The sequence below is a fragment of the Myxocyprinus asiaticus genome, chromosome 38, assembly GCF_019703515.2.
Source record: "Myxocyprinus asiaticus isolate MX2 ecotype Aquarium Trade chromosome 38, UBuf_Myxa_2, whole genome shotgun sequence".
Taxonomy (NCBI): Eukaryota; Metazoa; Chordata; class Actinopteri; order Cypriniformes; family Catostomidae; genus Myxocyprinus; species Myxocyprinus asiaticus.
Window position 1 is genome coordinate 36,179,145 of NC_059381.1, and position 18,868 is coordinate 36,198,012.

Genomic DNA, 18,868 nt, shown 5'->3' on the forward strand with positions numbered 1-18,868 from the left:
TTTTTGGCAACAACCTGCTAACTATTTGAGGAAAAAAATAAATAAACCTGCTTTCCCATTGAATTATTATTTTTCTTACCCCATTGCATTTAAGCATAAATCTTACTAAATGTAATTAGTTCTCTAAAAATAAGACTTAAAGGGATAGTTCACCCAAAAATAAGAATTCTCTCATCATTTACTCACCCTCATGCCATCCAAGATGTGTATGACTTTATTTCTTCTGCAGAACACAAACAAAAGATTTTTAGAAGAATATCTCAGCTCTGTAGATCCTTTTAATGTAAGTGAATGGTGACCAGAACTTTGAAGGTCCAAAAAGCACATAATTGCAGCATAAAAGTAATTCAAACGAATCGAGTGGTTAAAAATATGTCTTCTGAAGCGATGCAATCACTTTGGGTGAGAAACAGATGAATATTAAAATCCTTTTTTACTATAAATCTCCACTTTCACTTTCCTTTTTAGAGTGGGAAAGTAAAAGTGGAGATTTATAGAAAGAAAAAAAAAGGACTTACATATTGATCTGTTTCTCACCCAAAGCGATTGCATTGAAGACATATTTTAAAGCACTTGAGTTGTATGGATTAATTTTATGCTATCTTTATGTGCTTTTTCTGGTCACCATTCACTTGCATTGTACGGACATACAGAGCTTAGATATTCTGGGATATCTTTGTTTGTGTTCAGCAGAAGAAAGTCACACACATCTGGGATGGCATGAGGGTGAGTAAATGATGAGAGAATTTTCATTTTTGGGTGAACTATTCCTTAAAAGTCTTATGTCATTTTTCTTCTCAAGTATCTGCATCTTGTTTTAAGGATGTTTAAATATTTTTTACTGCAAAACCAAGACCCCAAAAAAATAAATAAATAAAAAACTAATCTGGTGTATGCGCTGCTCTCTTTTTCCTTATGAAAACAAATATTCATTGCTACTGCAAAACCTTTTGACATTCAGTCACATGTAGGATATGATTTAAAGACATATAATTCAATTGAATTACAACTAGTAAAAATGCTCATTTTTGATATCTGGAAATGTATTTCAGATGCCAATAAATGTAAGAGTAATTAAAGATATCTTAACAACGTTCTTACTCATTCCAATTACATTACAGATATCTGAATCTAACACTACCACTAGTGAAAACCAAAATACAGATATCAGTTGTAATTCCATTGTTGATATCAGGACTGGACATTTGCACTAGTAACAAATGTAATTATTGATATGAAAATATAATTTTTACTAGTAAGAAGTGCATTGCTAATACGTGTATTTGGAATTTCAACAACTAAGAAATAAATTATAGAAACCTATAACTGCATTTTAAACAGGAGTAAATGACTAGTGAAAATGCAGTTACAGATATCAAAATTTGTTTTACTTGTTGAAATTCCATTTTTTATATCAAGAATGGGCATTTCTGCAAGTAACTATGTCATTTTTGATGAAGAATTAACGTTGTCGCTAATGCAAACATAATTTTTTTAATAAAAATTAATTCCATTGCTGATTTCAAGTATTAGCATTTTAACTAGTGAAAACTGGACTATAGATATCTATAATTCATATCCTGCACATGATTAAATGTCGAAAGCACTTGACACCCTATGACTATTATCATTATGAGTACATACTAATTTTCTGAACTAACAATCTGCTAAATAGTCCTTCTGTAAACCACCACCACAATGCCATGCACACCACACAAGTGAGCACCCAAGCTTTGCCCTTGCCCACCTAGGGAACACCCTCCTAAGGAAGGGGCCACACGTCGAGGGCTCAGACACAAAAAGCATGGCTAAGCAAGTTTCTGTTACTACCTCTCTTTAGGAAAGAAGTCGCTCGCTCCACAATGCCTGATGAGGGAACATGAATGAGAGCACGAGTGAAGAGGTGGAGGTGGAAAAGTTAAATGAAAAGTAAACACAAGAAAGGGTGCAAGATGTACGCAAGTTTCTTAAATGATAGCGTACCTCAAATGAAAAATGTACTTAGAACACTTGATGAGTTTATGAAGTGCCTGGCCACCAGAGGGCACTCTAACCACAGATAAACTGAATTACAAGTTCTGTCATTATTTACTCACACTCATGTTATTCCAAACCTGTACGACTTTCTTTTATCCATCAGCCTCAGTCACCATTAACTTTCATTGCATCTTTCTTTTTCTATTAAATGAAAGTGATTTGTGACTAAGGCTGATGGATGAAAGAAAGTTTACAGGTTTAGAATAAAATGAGGATGAGTAAATGATGGGTGAACCATTCCTTTATATACCCTGACCAACTTACCCTTTACACTTTCAAAAAAATAAAATAAGATGTCTTACCTGACTTCTTCTTTCCAGTTGGTTCCCTATAAACAAAGACATACACATTAGGTATTCATATTCTTAATAATAAGAATGCCCAATGTCCAATGGAAAGTAAGTGCTTTTATTTTTAAATAAAAAAAGCATTCATGCAGTTATTCTGCAGGGTGTTCTACATAATATCTAATACTTATTTTTTGTCCATGACTTTTGGCTTTGACGTCAGTCACTATAACAACACGACTGAAACCCAGAAACCCTTTTTGACCAATTAATTTATTACTTTTTTTAAAAAAAATGATTCAAACTAATTCACAAATGAATCATCAGACCGATTTGTGAATCGTTTTGACCTTATCATTAACCCAAAGAATAACTCGCTCACAAATCAGACATCACTATGGCTTGCAAGCAAGTGTTACACTACACAAGTGCAAAATCTAGCTGATGAGATATTTTAGTGCAGAGGAAAACTAGAAAAACGTACATTCACTATGGAAATTCCCAGAATTTTTATAGTACTTTAAAGATTTTGCAACTTTCTATTACTTTTCCAGGTCTGGAAATCACAAGGTCCATACAAGGAACTTTGAAGCTCCAAAAAGCACATAAATGCATCTTAAAAGTAATCCATACGACTCCAGTTGTTTAATCCATGTCTTCAAAAGTGATATGATAAGTGTGGGTGAGAAACAGATCAATATTTAAGTCCTTTTTTACTATACATGTTCTTTCCTGCCCAGTAGGTGGCGATATGCATGAAGAACGTGAATCACCAAAAGAAAAACTCTTAGAAGAGTATTGAAAGTGGAGATTTATAATTAAAAAAAAAAAAAAAAAAAAAAAAAAAAAAAAAAAGGACTTAACCCTCCTATGGTGTTGTCTTTTTTGACAGAAATAAATGTTTTAAATGTAATAAAAATTGATTTCTTTATCAGAGCAGTACAAGACTTGGTGACTTTTCCTCCATTTGCCATCTGAACAGGAAAAAATAAATGATTGATTCGATCTTAGTCTAAGTAGTCGTAAAAAAAAGAAGAAAAAAAAAAGAAAAAGCAACACCTTTGGTATTCGCAGTCAAAATTGACTGACAACTGAAAAGTAATATACAATCAATAAATCAGCCACAATGTAGAAAAAAAAAAAACTGACATAAATTACAGGGTGAGACTCTAAAACATCCTCAGTGCAAAACATACACACCCACTCACACACAAACACACTTACACACACACAAAAATCAACTGGTGATTTTTACAGTTGTCCAAAAAAAAATAAAATAAAATAAATAAAATCAGTCACAATGAAATAAACACACTCAGAAATAAAGGGCTGAGACGGTAACACAGTGCAGAACACACAGAGAACCATGGCATCAATAAGTGGAGCTCTACAGCCATCTTTTGGTCACTGTTGGCATTACAAGTCATCTGTTGTTTTCCAGCTGATGACATCAATCTGACAAACTCGCACACACATGTTTGCAAAATTGATTTTTACTATAGAAAATTTGAAATTGCAAAATGTTTACTCCGATTCTTCTGTTTTATACTCTAATTGAATTTTCAGAGTTTTGCAGTTCATTTCCGTTTCTTGATGTTCATTTTCGACATTATTATGACATATATAGACATGCATTATTACTTTGAGATATGACATTTTTATGTTTGAAAAAAATTATTTCTAGAAAATGTATTATTCTGTATTCTTCTCTTTGTAAAACGATGGTCAGGTTTGATTGCAAGCAAAATGACAAACTGCAAACTTCAAATCCATTTTAAAATCCTAAACTTTGACAAATAATAGTTTGATAATGTCTAAATATATACTGTATATCCAAATGCATATCTTGTGATAAAATATAAAATTAGGTTACAACAAGTCATCAGACTACACAGTAGGTGTCTACAGCAATCTACTGGCTGTTACTGGCATGACATGGTTTTCAAATCATGTTATTTATATTTTGTTCACCATATGGCAGCAATCTGCCACCAATTCATGTCACATTCTCGTATTTTCTTCATGTTTCAACTTACAGGAGTGCAGTTTATTTTTTCCAAAAATTTGCTTATTTGTATATGCAAATTAATGGTAACATTTAGAAATGTACATGTAAATAAGATCAAAATAGAATAAAATCCCAAAAGAAATGCATAATTTTATTGTTCTTACTTCAGGGAAAAAACAATGGTATCATTATCATCATCATAAAAAATAAAAATAAAAAAAGCACTACACATCTAAACTTTCCAGTCAAAAATGACCACGAATACCAAAAGGAAGGTGAAATTATTGAATACCATAGGAGGGTTAAATATTGTTTCTCACCCACACTTATCACATCGCTTCTGAAGATATGTGTTAAACCACTGGAGTTGTACGGATTACTTGTATGCGACCTTTATCTGCTTTTTGGAGCTTCAAAGTTCTGGCCACCATTCACTTGCACTGTATGGCCCTACAGAGCTGAAATATTCTTCTTAAAATCTTCGTTTGTTTTCAGCAGAAGAAAGTAAGTCATACACATCTGGGATGGCATGGTGGTGAGTAAATTATAAGAAAAAGATGCCTCGCATCCCCCTAGATTCAGCCCTGTTGTCTAAGATGGTTTGGTGCTGGTCTAGCTGGTGGATCTGCACAGCCATGTTGTTTACCAGCAAAACTAAAATGGTGAAGCATGTTGACCATTAGCTTTTTCGGGTAATGGTAGTTAACCAAGAAGGTTTGCTGGTTTATGCTAATCAAAAAACCTTGTTTGAACACTAGGTGGTTGTGACCGCTGGTGACCCCCTATGTTGTTGTTTTTTCAGCAGGGTTTAAGGTGATTTGGGGCACCCTGCCCAAAGGACAGCTTGTGCAATGCGTGAAAATGCAGTTTAGCATCATCCACAGCATGTCACAGCTATGAGAAACAGCGATGGCCAGCTTTCCTTCCTGAATTCATGGAACACTCGGCACAAGTCATGCTGACAATCAGCCTGTTCACTTCTGAGATGGAGTGACCATCTGTTTATCATCTACTATCTGATCTCTAAACATTATCACATAAACAATATACTAAAATTGAGTCCATGACTAAAGGCCTGCCCTAAAGTGCTAGCATTTTAGGGTACAGTGTGTTAGAGGAGTAGCAGGGTGTATTGTAGGCCTACTGTATAGTGCATATTGTGAAGAGAGCAAACTTCAACATACTCTTTAGGTGGGTTTAGGTCTTCAGGACGAGTCTCAAAGAACACACGAACCTCCTCACACTGAGAAATGTACACTGGCAGCTGGATCAGGGCCTGAGAGAGAAATATACACAGTTACTCGGTCTTGATTGTGGTATGTAATATGTCACACATTCAGGAATGTGAGTTGTCAGTAAGGTTTGACAATCATCAGTTCATATAGACTATATAATGTATGCTTAATAGCTTTTAAAATTCATGAAGTGACAGAACAAACCAACAGAATTTTGATTTAGAATCATGTGCCGCAAAATACATTTCATTCAAACAAGAAACAAATCTGACTCATTGAAGGTACTTTTTTTTTTCTTATGATTATTATTATATTTTTTTTTTTTATCCAACTGGAATAAATTTCCTTGACTTTGATCACATATGGAATCTGAACGCACAAAAAAAAAAAAAAAAAAAAAAAATTGGGACTGTTTTCTTTATATTTTTTTGTTTTATTTAACTTTGCTATACTTGTGTTCCCAGTCACAAATGACCGGCCATTGGAAATGAATAAGACTACAAAATACAGAAATATTAAGTGTTCAGGGCATCCCAATTCTTTAGATGTGCACATATGTGGATGTGTGTTTACACACACAAAGTCCTCGGACATGCACACACACACACACACACACACACACACACACACACAATGTGAGTTGAGCGCCCTTTTGTGCATTGTGTTTCCATGTATACTCTTTGAGGAATATTTCAAGATCTAATTATTATATTATGTTGTGTTTGGGCTCGTTTGAATCGGGATATTCTGCTGTAAGTTATTGAATGTTATTATCTATGTTATATGTATGTTTCAAAGTAATAAGGAAAAACGTGACAAAAAGTCACTTCTGGTAATTATATTTATGTGTGTCTGTAGGAATTTCATACACTAATACTCACTGCAGTTTGGCCTCTGAGTGAAAAAATGCAGTAACCAATCATTGCATTCTACTATTTGAGACCTTTCCAACGATATATAACACATGGCTATCTTTTTTAATGGTTTTACCAACTCTGAATATAATTGTTGTGATAACGAATTTGCAAATGATGAGAACAAAACAGTTCTTGCATTGTAAAGTCTAGATTCTAAGCTTTAAAATGACACCTATTCTGTATTCAATATATATGCAATATGAGAGATTTATAAACAATCCTAGCGGGGCGGTTATTTTTGACCGAGAACAAAAAAAAAAAAATTACCGTAATTTCCACCACACGAAAAATGTTGCCCCTAATAAAGTTTTTCCAAGTAAGTAATTGTTAAAGGGATAGTTCACACAAAAATGCTCTCATCATTTACTCACCCTCATACCATCCCAGATGTGTATGACTTTCTTTCTTCTGCTGAACACAAATTAAGATTTTTAGAAGAATATTACAGCTCTGTTGGTCCATAGTGAATGTGGCCAGAACTTTGAAGCTCCAAAAAGAACATAAATGCAGCATAAAAGTAATACATAAGACTCCAGAGGTTAAATCCATATCTTCAGAAGTGATATGATAGGTGGTGAGAAGCAGATCAATATTTAAAGTTATTTTTTTTACAATAAATTTACTTTCAAACAGCCCTCCTATGCACGTTCATGAGATTTCTTCTGTTTTTTGCCTGGTTGCATTCTTCTTTCATATTGCCACCTACTGGGCTGTTGTGAAAAAATGAATTATTTATAATTTTTTTCTTGCTTTACCCCTACCCTTTTTTTCTTTCTCCTCCCTGCCTAATAGGTTGCGATATGCATGATGAACGAGAACTGGCTAAAAACAGAGGAAGAAGAACTCGGCCCTCAAGGAACGCACATAGGAAGGGCTGGTGAAAGTGTAGATTGATAGTAAAAAAGGACTTAAATATTGATCTGTTTCTCACCCACACCTATCATATATCTTCTCAAGACATAGATTTAACCACTGGAGTCTTATGGATTACTTTTATGATGCCTTTATGTGCTTTTTCTGGTCACCATTCACTTGCATTGTATATACTTACAGAGGGTGAGAAAATGATGAGAGAATTTTCATTTTTGGGTGAACTATTTCTTTAAGAAAAGTGATGTTTGAAGAAAACAAAGAACTTCAAGGTGAATATCACTTGAGAGCAGAATATATTTATTGGGTGTCATTTCTAATTATTTTTTGCAAATTATGCAAAAAGTGTGAACATTTTATTTAATTGTGTGTATTAAGGATAAATAAAATGTTAGCTATGAAATTAGCCTTTGCCATATGAGTTTGAATAGTCAAACCCGTAACTTAGAACAAGGTCTCCACAACCTTTGGCAATTTAGTGCAAACAGTATAATGAGGCTGAAATCTCAGTAATCCAGATTGCCCAAAATGGCTTTCTACTCAAAGAACTCTGCCATGCCTTAAAAACAGTCACACATCAAATACTGTGAGCTAAATGCATCTACTGGCTGACACTAGATGTGTTTTGCTGTTGTCAATCTTGGCAAAGGCTCTTTTATTTTAATAAAGCTGAGTGCTCCTGCATTGTCCTTCATACAGACACTGAAGGAGGAGTTCCCGTCTGTCCATTTCTGCTGAATTATGATGTCTGACCCAACTGGGCTTTTTAAATTCACATGCAGTAGCATTTGCTCAAGGTGACCTTTCCTAACTTGGCATTTAAGTACAAGCAACACAGAGTCTGGGCCAATTTTTCACATTTGGTTCAGACTTGCCAATTGTTCTTACAATGCATATATGATTGTGTTTGCCCAGCACTCAAATTTCTTAATAAAATAGGTGTTTTTATGACAAAAATATGCTTGTTTCACTAAGATGAGGTATAAGGGAACATTTGTCTCCCTTGGAGTATTTTTGCCTAGTTTGCTAGTAAAAAAATATCAAAACATCCTTAAAACAAGACACATTTACTTGAAAAGCAAAATGACATGAGAATTTACAGTGGCAAGAAAAAGTATTTGAAATTATCTGCATTCATGTATAAATTTGTCTTAAAATCTGGTTTGATCTTCAAGTTACAATAATGAACAAACACAATCTGCTTGTACTAATAACACACAAATTATTGTATTGTTCTTGTACATACTGAATACATCATTCAAACATTCACAGTGTAGGTTGGAAAAAGTATGTGAACCCCTAGGCTAATGATGTCAACAAAAGCTAATCAGAGTCAGGAGTTGGCAAACCTGGCGTCCAATTAATTACACCAGATTGGAGGTGTGGGTTAGAGCTACTTTGACTTATAAAAAGCACTCGAACATTTTGAGTTTGCTATTCACAAGAAGCATCTGCTGACGTGGACCATGCCTCACAAAAAAGAGATCTCAGAAGACCTACAATCAATAATTGTTGCTTTGCATAAAGCTGAAAATTGTTACAAAGTTATCTCGAAGAGCTTAGATACTCATCTGTCCACAGTTATACAAATGGCCTATAAATGGAGACGATACTGTGGCTACTCTTCCTAGAAGTGTCCGTCAAGTCAAGATGACTCAAAAGGCACACCGCAAAATGCTCAGTGAGGTAAAACCCTAGAGTGACAGATAAAGACTTGAATGAATCATTGGAACTGGTTAACATCTCTGTTCATGAGACTTCTATACAGAAATCATTAAACAGGCATGGCGTCCATGACAGGACACCACGAAGGAAGCAGCAGCTTTCCAGCAAAAATATTGCTGTGTGCCTGAAATTTGCCAAAGACCATTTGACACTCCACAACACAACTGGGAAAATGTTTTGTGGACTGATGAAACTAAGGTTGAATTTTTTGGGAAGAACATGCAGCGCTACGTATTGTGTAAAAAGGGCACTGCATACCAACATGAAAAAATAATCCCAACGTGAAGTACCGTGGAGGGAGCATCATTAACTTGGGGCTGCTTTGGTGCTTCGGGGCCTGGACCTCTTGCCATCATTGAGGGAAACATGAATTCCCAAGTTTATCAAGATATCCTACAGGATAATGTCAGGGTGGCTGTGCACCAGTTGAAGCTCAGTAGAAGTTGGGTGATGCAGCAGGAAAATGACCATAAACATCGAAGTAACTCCACTACAGAATGGCTTAAAAAAAAAAGAAAATCCACCTGTTGGAGTGGCCCAGTCAGAGCCCAGACCTTAATCCTATAGAGATGCTGTAGAATGACCTCAAGAGAGCCGTTCACACCAGACATCCTAAGAATATGGCTGAGCTGAAGCAGTTCTGTAAGGAAGAATGGTCCAAAATATTTTTTGAATGTTGTGCAGGTCTAATCCACAGCTACCGGAAACGCTTGGTTGAGGTTATTGCTGCCAAAGGAGCATCGACCAGTTATTAAATCCAAGGGTTCACTTACTTTGGAATTTTGGACTATTTTTTTTTTTTAATAGTTTTGCATTCCCTCACAATTATTTTGGCTTCCCTCAATACCTTTACAACCAACTTTTATGAAATGTAACCATGATTTTACTACAGTAACCATATTTTAACCAGGATATTCGTAGTAAACCCATAGTTATAATACAGGCTAACCAAAACTATGGTAATAAAAATCAATAATTCTGCCAAAAAAAATGGCTACTACAGTTTTACTATAGTAACACAATGGTTAATTTGAGGTACAAGTATGGTTTTTAAAACCATGGTTTCCACACAATAATAATAATAATAATAATAATAATAAAAAAACATTTTAACCATGGTTTCACTATAGTAAACCTGCAGTAACCACGTAACAATTTTTTTGAAATTATAATTTTTGCTAAGTTAATAATTTTCTGGTTAGTCAATTTGTGATACATGTAGCACAAATTAACTATGGTATTACTATGTTTTTTGGGCAAAATGAATATGATTATTATTATCATAGTTTTGGTTTTCCTGTATTGTTCCTACAGTTTTACCACAAATATTATGGTTAAAATACAGTATGTTATTGTAGTAAAACAATGGTAAATTTTCATAAGGAATGGATAAAGGTATTGCGAGAGAACACAAAATTTCCTCCCTATCATCTAAGGGGCTCCGTAGATATATGGTTACTTAGCACTTGGTTTGTATGGTGACTGGATGGATATGGATCATATTCATGTCTGTTTCCATGGACAACACTGATGTCCACAGATTGATGTCTCCCCGGGGCATATTACCTGACCTCCACTATTTTTAGCATTCCCTAAAGACACTTAGTATATGGAGGCCAATTACAGCAAATGGATTCTATTGTGTGCTCTTTACTGTGGGCGCATTACCTTGATTGTTTTATGGGTGTCTACTTGTGTGTGTGTGTGTGAGAGAGAGAGAGAGAGAGACAGAGAGAGAGAGAGAGACTAATATATTCCAATCTACACAGAAGGGCATGGAAAGAGAAAATAAATTGAAGACTCCAGGGCCTGTGATAAAAAAAGAAAAAGAAAAAAGAATCTGAAGGCTAAAAATAGCTCTGAACTCAGATATTTAGGAGCAACTATTAAAAATTATGGCCGTGTCATGCCTAATTTTAGGACTGTTTTACTGCTAAAAGTAGCTCTTAAACCAGCAACAACTTAGAAGTCGTCCTATGGACTCCTGAAACCCTTAAATTGAAATCAAAAACAATCTGTAGCATGGCTGCTGTCATCAATCCACATCACAACAGAGTCAATGTATTCGAATATTATAATGACATTGACCTTTTAAAAATTGCCTGAATTGTGAGGGTGTTTTCATTACTTTCCCATGAACCGAAACAACCCAATAGCATCCAGAGGTGTATTGCAACAAACCAAATCCTTTGTTACTGTACTAAAGTATACTCGAGTATAAATATTTCTGTTGACTTTCACTTTTACTTCACTACATTTTTACTTTTGTAAAATACATTTTTACTTTTGTGATAGTGACATTTGATTCACAAATGAATCGTTTGAGTACAATCTTTTGATTCTATTTCATTCTTTTGAATTGGTCAAATCGGTTTGAGAAGCTGTCTGAGGTTTAGGGAATTTATCCCTCAAAATCACAAGGGAAACACGGGACAATACGTGCAGCATCTCCACATGGGAATCTAAAGAATATACTGTACTGTTCGAAAGTATTTAACTGTGTTTTGGCTATAAATGAATTTGATATGTTTTTGGTGTAAACATTATACAGTATTAAACAATGTTGTGAAATACTGGTATAGTACTATAAGATTTGTTCAAGTCACCTTGTTCAAGGTGTTTTAGATTGTTGCTACGGTGTTTTTAAGTGGTTGCAAAAACACCCAGAAGGTCCGAGTGGTATTCTAATAGTGATGGTGATGCTTGTATTACAAACAGCACTAATGAGTATAATCCATTTATCTAAAAAGCCATATATTTTCTCGACACCATCTTAATAGACAGCAAGATTCAGGTTAACAATTTTTGAGTTCTGAAGCAGCTGTTGATGTGATATCATCACTTTCCATCAAGATAACCTCTGGGGTACTATGGGTTTCCATTCAAACGACAAAATTGATTTTTCAGTGTTTCTGACCTTTCACCCCCATTTATTTAGATTATGTTCCAGTACATGAAAGTGAAGAGGTTAGCTAAAGGGGTGTTTACACTAACAGATGTTAATTCCCTGAAGGTCGCCAAGTCTCTGTACCATTGGTCTCTAGTAGGCATTCCTACTCAACTGTAGTTTCAGGCGGACCACTGTCAGCATTCTCATTGGTAGTTGTTGCATTGCATTACTTCGCATCTGCAAAAAGTTGAACTCAGCTCAAATTTTGTCACATCACCAGTGGTCGCTGTCACTAATGTTGCCTAAAATCACTGAAATAACAGAAAATAAATGAATTCCAGTCACTTTGTCGCTGCAAATGGTTGTCAGTGTGAACTGCCCTTTACACACCAGACGAAAAGCTGTATTTATGAGGTAAACATTAACTTTCAGAGTGTTGAGTGGAAAATATAGGGCCAGTCAAGCACTCAATAGCCATGTTTCCACTATCGATCAGTGCAAGCCAGGGCTATCAACTGCCAGGGCTATCAACAGCTTCTTGGACCTCGAGCTGCGATAAACAAAATCGATTTACATTAGATTTACATTCCCAACATCGGGACAATAGTCCCACAGCGTTGTCCTAAAACCCGCCCTTAATATGCCGCCTTGGTGCCAACGTCACACACCCCGACCATTTCACAAGCAAGAGGGAAGCTCAAGCTGATGTATTAAATTCTGGAGACTAGCTAGTCCTCGAAATGAACAAGGTGGAGACTGAAGCAGCAGTCTGTTTGCTTATTTTGGTCTTTGCTTGGTGGAAAGCGAGATCTGACTCAGGGAAACTCCACCTTTGACATTGACTCCACCTCAATCCCCAGTTGGCCTTCTTTGGCCCAAGGGTAGTTGGCAGGCCAAAGGCGCTTGGCCGTTGGCCCGAAGATGCCCCGAGGCGGCACGATGAAGCCCCGGAAGTGACCATGGGAACGCAACTTGCACTGGGACGCACTAGTGTGCCCTCATTTGGCCCGATAGTGGACACGCAGCTAGTAACACTATTTTTGCATGAACAAGTCAAATTCTGGTTCTTTCCAAATGTTTTTGACCAAAGTATGACAAGCACATGAAAGCTAACATTTCCATACTAAAAAGTAAGTCAACATAAAACATTTGCAACCCATTTTTCTGTTTAATAAATTCTGTTTAAAATAATTTTAGTTTGGAGTATAGTATGTCACATTGCAGGACATGTCTGTATTTCATATAGTTTAACCGCATTACATCCAGCCATCCATTTTCTCTACCCGCTTATCCTAAATAGGGCACAGGGGTGTTAAAGCCTATGCCCACATTACACTTTAGTCATAATTTCTGAAAGCCCATGCTTTTGTAGTGCATGAACGACAGCAGTGATTTACCAACTGATGATGAAATAAGTTTGAAATAAGTATGTCTGGGAAGTGTAATGCATGGAGTTGCTGGAACTAAATTATTTGTAAAAACATTTTTAATTGTTATTTTTGGAGAACATTAAAGTCCAGAGAGGTAGGTACAATCCTTTTCACACAGCCACCTTGAAAAAAAAAAAAAAAAAAAAAACTTTTAAAGCAACATTTTAAAAAGCGGTTTCCTTTAGAAACAGCCCTTTAAAAAGTCAACAAAAAGCCACGATGTGCTGACGAAGGCTAACTCAGCGCAGCTCAAACCCCTGCCCTACAGCACACATTAAACTGCCAAATGTGAATTCCTGTATTTTTTCCCCCACTTAACCATTCCACGACAAGCACAGCGGTAACTCAAGATGGAGCAGTCTTCCATGTTACAGCGTTTCAAGTCAAAAGAGCAGAGGATTGTAAATAAAAACAGTGTCTGAAACCAAAAACATTAACAACATTTCTGTAACCTTTTTGAAGTTCTTAAAAAAGGCTTGTTTGTTTGAACTGTTTTTTTTTATTTGTAGGTTTATGTGACTGGAAGACATCATTCAATATACAGTGGGTATAACAGACAAGTTAGCAAAGACCACACATGAGGCCAGCTTTCAGTCATTATTCTAGACTCCTCCAAGTCTTTCTGTAGTCACACGATAGCTTTGTGTGTAGAACAGGCCAATATTTATGGTGATTTTCACTGAAAATCTTCCTCAGAAGACCCGCGAGCAGATATGAACGCATTCGACGCATGCGCACTACAACTGCTTTGTGATACTCTTTTAGTACAGTCAACGACAGGCGCACGTGGCAGCGATGCGCACAGACTGTCTGCGTTTCGAGAAAATCTGGGCCACGCACGGACAGTCCGCACAGTAAAAACGTATAGGGAGGTGTGACGAAATTTGCGTCACGCATACTGTGCCCGTTCCGATCAGCAACGCGGACAACCGAGGTATACTCTGGCCTTATGAGGACAGTGAGGGAAATTAATTTCTGAAATAGTTTCACGTTCCCTCAAAATACATTTTGCTTTCCCTCGCAATAGCTTTATCCATCCCTTATGAAAATTCATCATGATTTTACTACAGTAACTATAGTTTAACTATGGTATTTTTAGTTAAATCATAAACAAAAAAATTGACCATGGTTTTCCTAGAGTAACCATATTTTTTAGCATGATATTCATGATAAAATAAAGTAATTATACAGGTAAACTGAAGTAACCATGTTTTTTTATAATAATCATATTTTTTTTATGATTATTACTATGGGTTAACTACAAATATTATGGTTAAAATATGGTTACTGTAGTAAAACCATGGATAAATATATTGCGAAAAATCCAATATAATTGCAAGGGAACTTAAAACTTATTGTGAGGGAATGCAAAACTATTGTAAGGGAACCCAAAATAACTGTTAGAGAATGCGGCATGTCATAAAATATTGATATATCGATTACTGATTGGCACGTTACTTTCCCCAATTTATGGAATTCCTAATGCGCTTTAAGTCCTCGTGGTGGCGTAGTGACTCGCCTTTATCCGGGTGGCGGAGGACGAATCTCAGTTGCCTCCGCGTCTGAGACAGTCAATCCGCACATCTTATCATGTGGCTTGTTGAGCGCGTTACCGCGTGTGGAGGCTTCATGCTATTCTCCCCAGCATCCACGCACAACTCATCACGTGCCCCACAGAAAGCGAGAACTACATTATAGTGACCACGAGGAGGTTACCCCATGTGACTCTACCCACCCCAAGCAACCGGGCCAATTTGGTTGCTTAGAAGACCTGTCTGGAGTCACTCAGCACACCCTGGATTCGAGCTTGCGACTCCAGGGGTGGTAGTCAGCATCTTTACTCACTGAGCTATCCAGGCCCCCAATATTAGCTGACATTTAAATTAGAATCAGAATCAGAATGAGCTTTATTGCCAAGTTTGCTTACACATACAAGGAATTTGTCTTGGTGACAGGAGCTTCCAGTGTACAACAATACAATAACAGCAACAAGACTTTTAAAAAAATAATTAAAATTGAATAAAAAAAAATAGATAAATATTGAAAAGAAAAAAGTATATATAGAGTACACAATAGACTAATATAATATAATATATATATATATATATATATATATATATATATATATATATATATATATATATATATATATATTACACACACACACATACATACAGTTGTGCTCAAAAGTTTGCATACCCTGGCAGAAATTGTGAAATTTTGGCATTTATTTTGAAAATATGACTGATCATGCAAAAAAACAGTCTTTTATTTAAAGATAGTGATCATATGAAGCCATTTATTACCACATAGTTGTTTGGCTCCTTTTTAAATCATAATGATAACAGAAATCACCCAAATGGCCCTGATCAAAAGTTTACATACCCTTGAATGTTTGGCCTTGTTACAGACACACAAGGTGACACACACAGGTTTAAATGGCAATTAAATGTTAATTTCCCACACCTGTGGCTTTTTAAATTGCAATTAGTGTCGGTGTATAAATAGTCAATAGAGAGTTTGTTAGCTCTCACGTGGATGCACTGAGCAGGCTAGATACTGAGCCATGGGGAGCAGAAAAAAAAAAACTGTCAAAAGACCTGTGTAACAAGGTAATGGAACTTTATAAAGATGTAAAAGGATATAAAAAGATATCCAAAGCCTTGAAAATACCAGTCAGTACTGTTCAATCACTTATTAAGAAGTGGAAAATTCAGGGATCTCTTGATACCAAGCCAAGGTCAGGTAGACCAAGAAAGACTTCAGCCACAACTGCCAGAAGAATTGTTCGGGAGACAAAGAAAAACCCACAGGTAACCTCAGGAGAAATACAGGCTGCTCTGGAAAAAGATGGTGTGGTTGTTTCAAGGAGCACAATACGATGATACTTGAACAAAAATGAGCTGCATGGTCGAGTTGCCAGAAAGAAGCCTTTACTGCGCCAATGCCACAAAAAAGCCCGGTTACAATATGCCCGACAACACCTTGACACACCTCACAGCTTCTGGCACACTGTAATTTGGAGTGATGAGACCAAAATAGAGCTTTATGGTCACAACCATAAGCGCTATGTTTGGAGAGGGGTCAACAAGGCCTATAGTGAAAAGAATACCATCCCCACTGTGAAGCATGGTGGTGGCTCACTGATGTTTTGGGGGTGTGTGAGCTCTAAAGGCACAGGGAATCTTGTGAAAATTGATGGCAAGATGAATACAGCATGTTACCAGAAAATACTGGCAGACAATTTGCATTTTTCTGCATGAAAGCTGCGCATGGGACGCTCTTGGACTTTCCAGCATGACAATGACCCTAAGCACAAGGCCAAGTTGACACCTCCAGTGCTTACAGCAGAAAAAGGTGAAGGTTCTGGAGTGGCCATCACAGTCTCCTGACCTTAATATCATCGAGCCACTCTGGGGAGATCTCAAACGTGCGGTTCATGCAAGACGACCAAAGACTTTGCATGACCTGGAGGCATTTTGCCAAGACGAATGGGCAGCTATACCACCTGCAAAAATTTGGGGCCTCATAGACAACTATTACAAAAGACTGCACACTGTCATTGATGCTAAAGGGGGCAGTACACAGTATTAAAAACTAAGGGTATGCAGACTTTTGAACAGGGGTCATTTTATTTTTTTCATTGTTGCCATGTTTTGTTTTATGATTGTGCCATTCTGTTATAACCTACAGTTGAATATGAATCCCATAAGAAATAAAAGAAATGTGATTTGCCTGCTCACTCATGTTTTCTTTAAAAATGGTACATATATTTCCAATTCTCCAAGGGTATGCAAACTTTTGAGCACAACTGTACACACACACACACATATACATACATACATACATATATACACACACACTTAGAAGCCTAATTTGTATGCTTTCCAATTCACTCAGTTGGGCTTTTGTTGAATGTCTTGTGTAACAGCGTTGGGAGACAACAGGGGGGTGATATAACATTTTACTGAAGCAGGTCATTGTGTTGAGAAATATGTTTGAAAACACAAAGACTACTGTGCAATGGGTAGCCCCATTTATATCTGTAGAAATCCCGATATATATCGATAATCATTGGGAAAATCTCTTTAGATTATTGATGCATGAAAAAAGCATTGATCCCAACCCTAGCAGGAACCCAAACTACTGCGAGGGTACGTAAAACCTATTGTTAGGGAACGCAAACTGTTGTGAGGGAACCCAAATTAACAGTGAGAGAACTTAATGCAAGGTGTAACAGAATGACCTCCTACTCTGAAGTCAGCAACACCCTGCCCCTTCGACCAGCCACCCTTCCTAGGCTCCGGATGGGAGTCGGCAGGAGAGACTATTCTCGTTTAGCAGCATGTGATAGGGCACATCTGAAGTTAACAGAGCCTCATTACCACTACCTTTAAAAACAGAGCACGCCTCTCCTTGAGAGAATGGTCTTTAGCCACTGTGCATGCACACTGGCATCCTTACAGGTCCGGGAACGGTATCCCTGGAGTCTCCAGTGCAAATTAGATGAGTCATCAGGGATTGGAGCACAGGTCGCGACTGACAGGCCAGGATGCCGGGTCGCCATGCTCATCACTCGCAGTGGCCCAGGGAAGCAGAGCGGCTAGGGAGCAGCCACCGCCCTTCACGCCACAAACCAGAAAGGGAGTGCGTACAGCTGTTGGACACTGTCTTTTTTACCTGGACCGAACCCTCTTGTCACTCCCTGACCTTCACGGAACCCTACGCACCACGAGGCCATCAGACTCCTCTGTTTATTATGGACACTATTCCCCTTGGACACTTCTCCTCCTTTTTACCCTCCTTATGTTATTATTTAACCACACCCACTGTGTCTGTCTTTTGTTCACCCTGCCACAGAGGGAATGCAAAACTATTGCATTATGCGTTTGTCATGTGTGAGGTGGTTTTTGGTGTGTATTGTTAATTCATGACTTACCCTACAGTACTCATTGATGGGTTTGAGGCGTTTCATGGCCACGTCTCTGATGTGGCTTCTTCTGAACAGAATCTTTCCTATGAGGACATGAAAACAATCATCATAAAACACACCATCTCCATTCATCAGCACTCACTTAGAACTTTTCTCAGGGTTTTTAAAGACCCCGTGAAATGGCTTGACAACCACAGTGCTCTTTCCTGGATTGACATACAGTATTTCCTATTGAGACAGGAAGTTGGGGCGGGATATATTGAAGGTCTTGTCCATTTTCTTATATATACTGGTTTGTTTGGTCTGTAAATTTTAAATGTGTATATCTGCCAAAAGTTTATTTAGTCAACTTAAGGATGTACACTAGCATAGTGAGGACCTCGATGCTAAAATACATGAACTAAAAGCCGCAAAACTCCCGTTTTGGAAGTTTAAAGGAAATGTTGGGAAACTTTTGGGAATGTCCCTCCACACTTTGTCATTTTATCAGATGTTGGAAGACTTTTACCACAAGCATGAAACTTGCCCAAACAAAG

At 37.0% G+C, this 18,868-nt stretch overlaps 1 protein-coding gene across 4 annotated transcripts in view; it reads right to left on the reverse strand.

Moving 5' to 3' along the window:
- LOC127429126 (SH3 and PX domain-containing protein 2B-like) overlaps positions 1-18,868 on the reverse strand; it is a 72,248-nt gene that overhangs the window by 16,715 nt on the left and 36,665 nt on the right. For 2 of the 4 annotated variants that reach the window (XM_051677953.1, XM_051677955.1), the window contains exons 4-7: positions 18,339-18,415; positions 5,517-5,608; positions 2,340-2,365; positions 1,831-1,866 (exon numbers count right to left, since the gene is read on the reverse strand). In XM_051677953.1, coding sequence (XP_051533913.1) covers positions 1,831-1,866; positions 2,340-2,365; positions 5,517-5,608; positions 18,339-18,415 — 231 coding nt within the window. The remainder of the gene's footprint in view (positions 1-1,830; positions 1,867-2,339; positions 2,366-5,516; positions 5,609-18,338; positions 18,416-18,868) is intronic. The other 2 variants (XM_051677956.1, XM_051677954.1) reach the window with 1 other exon arrangement.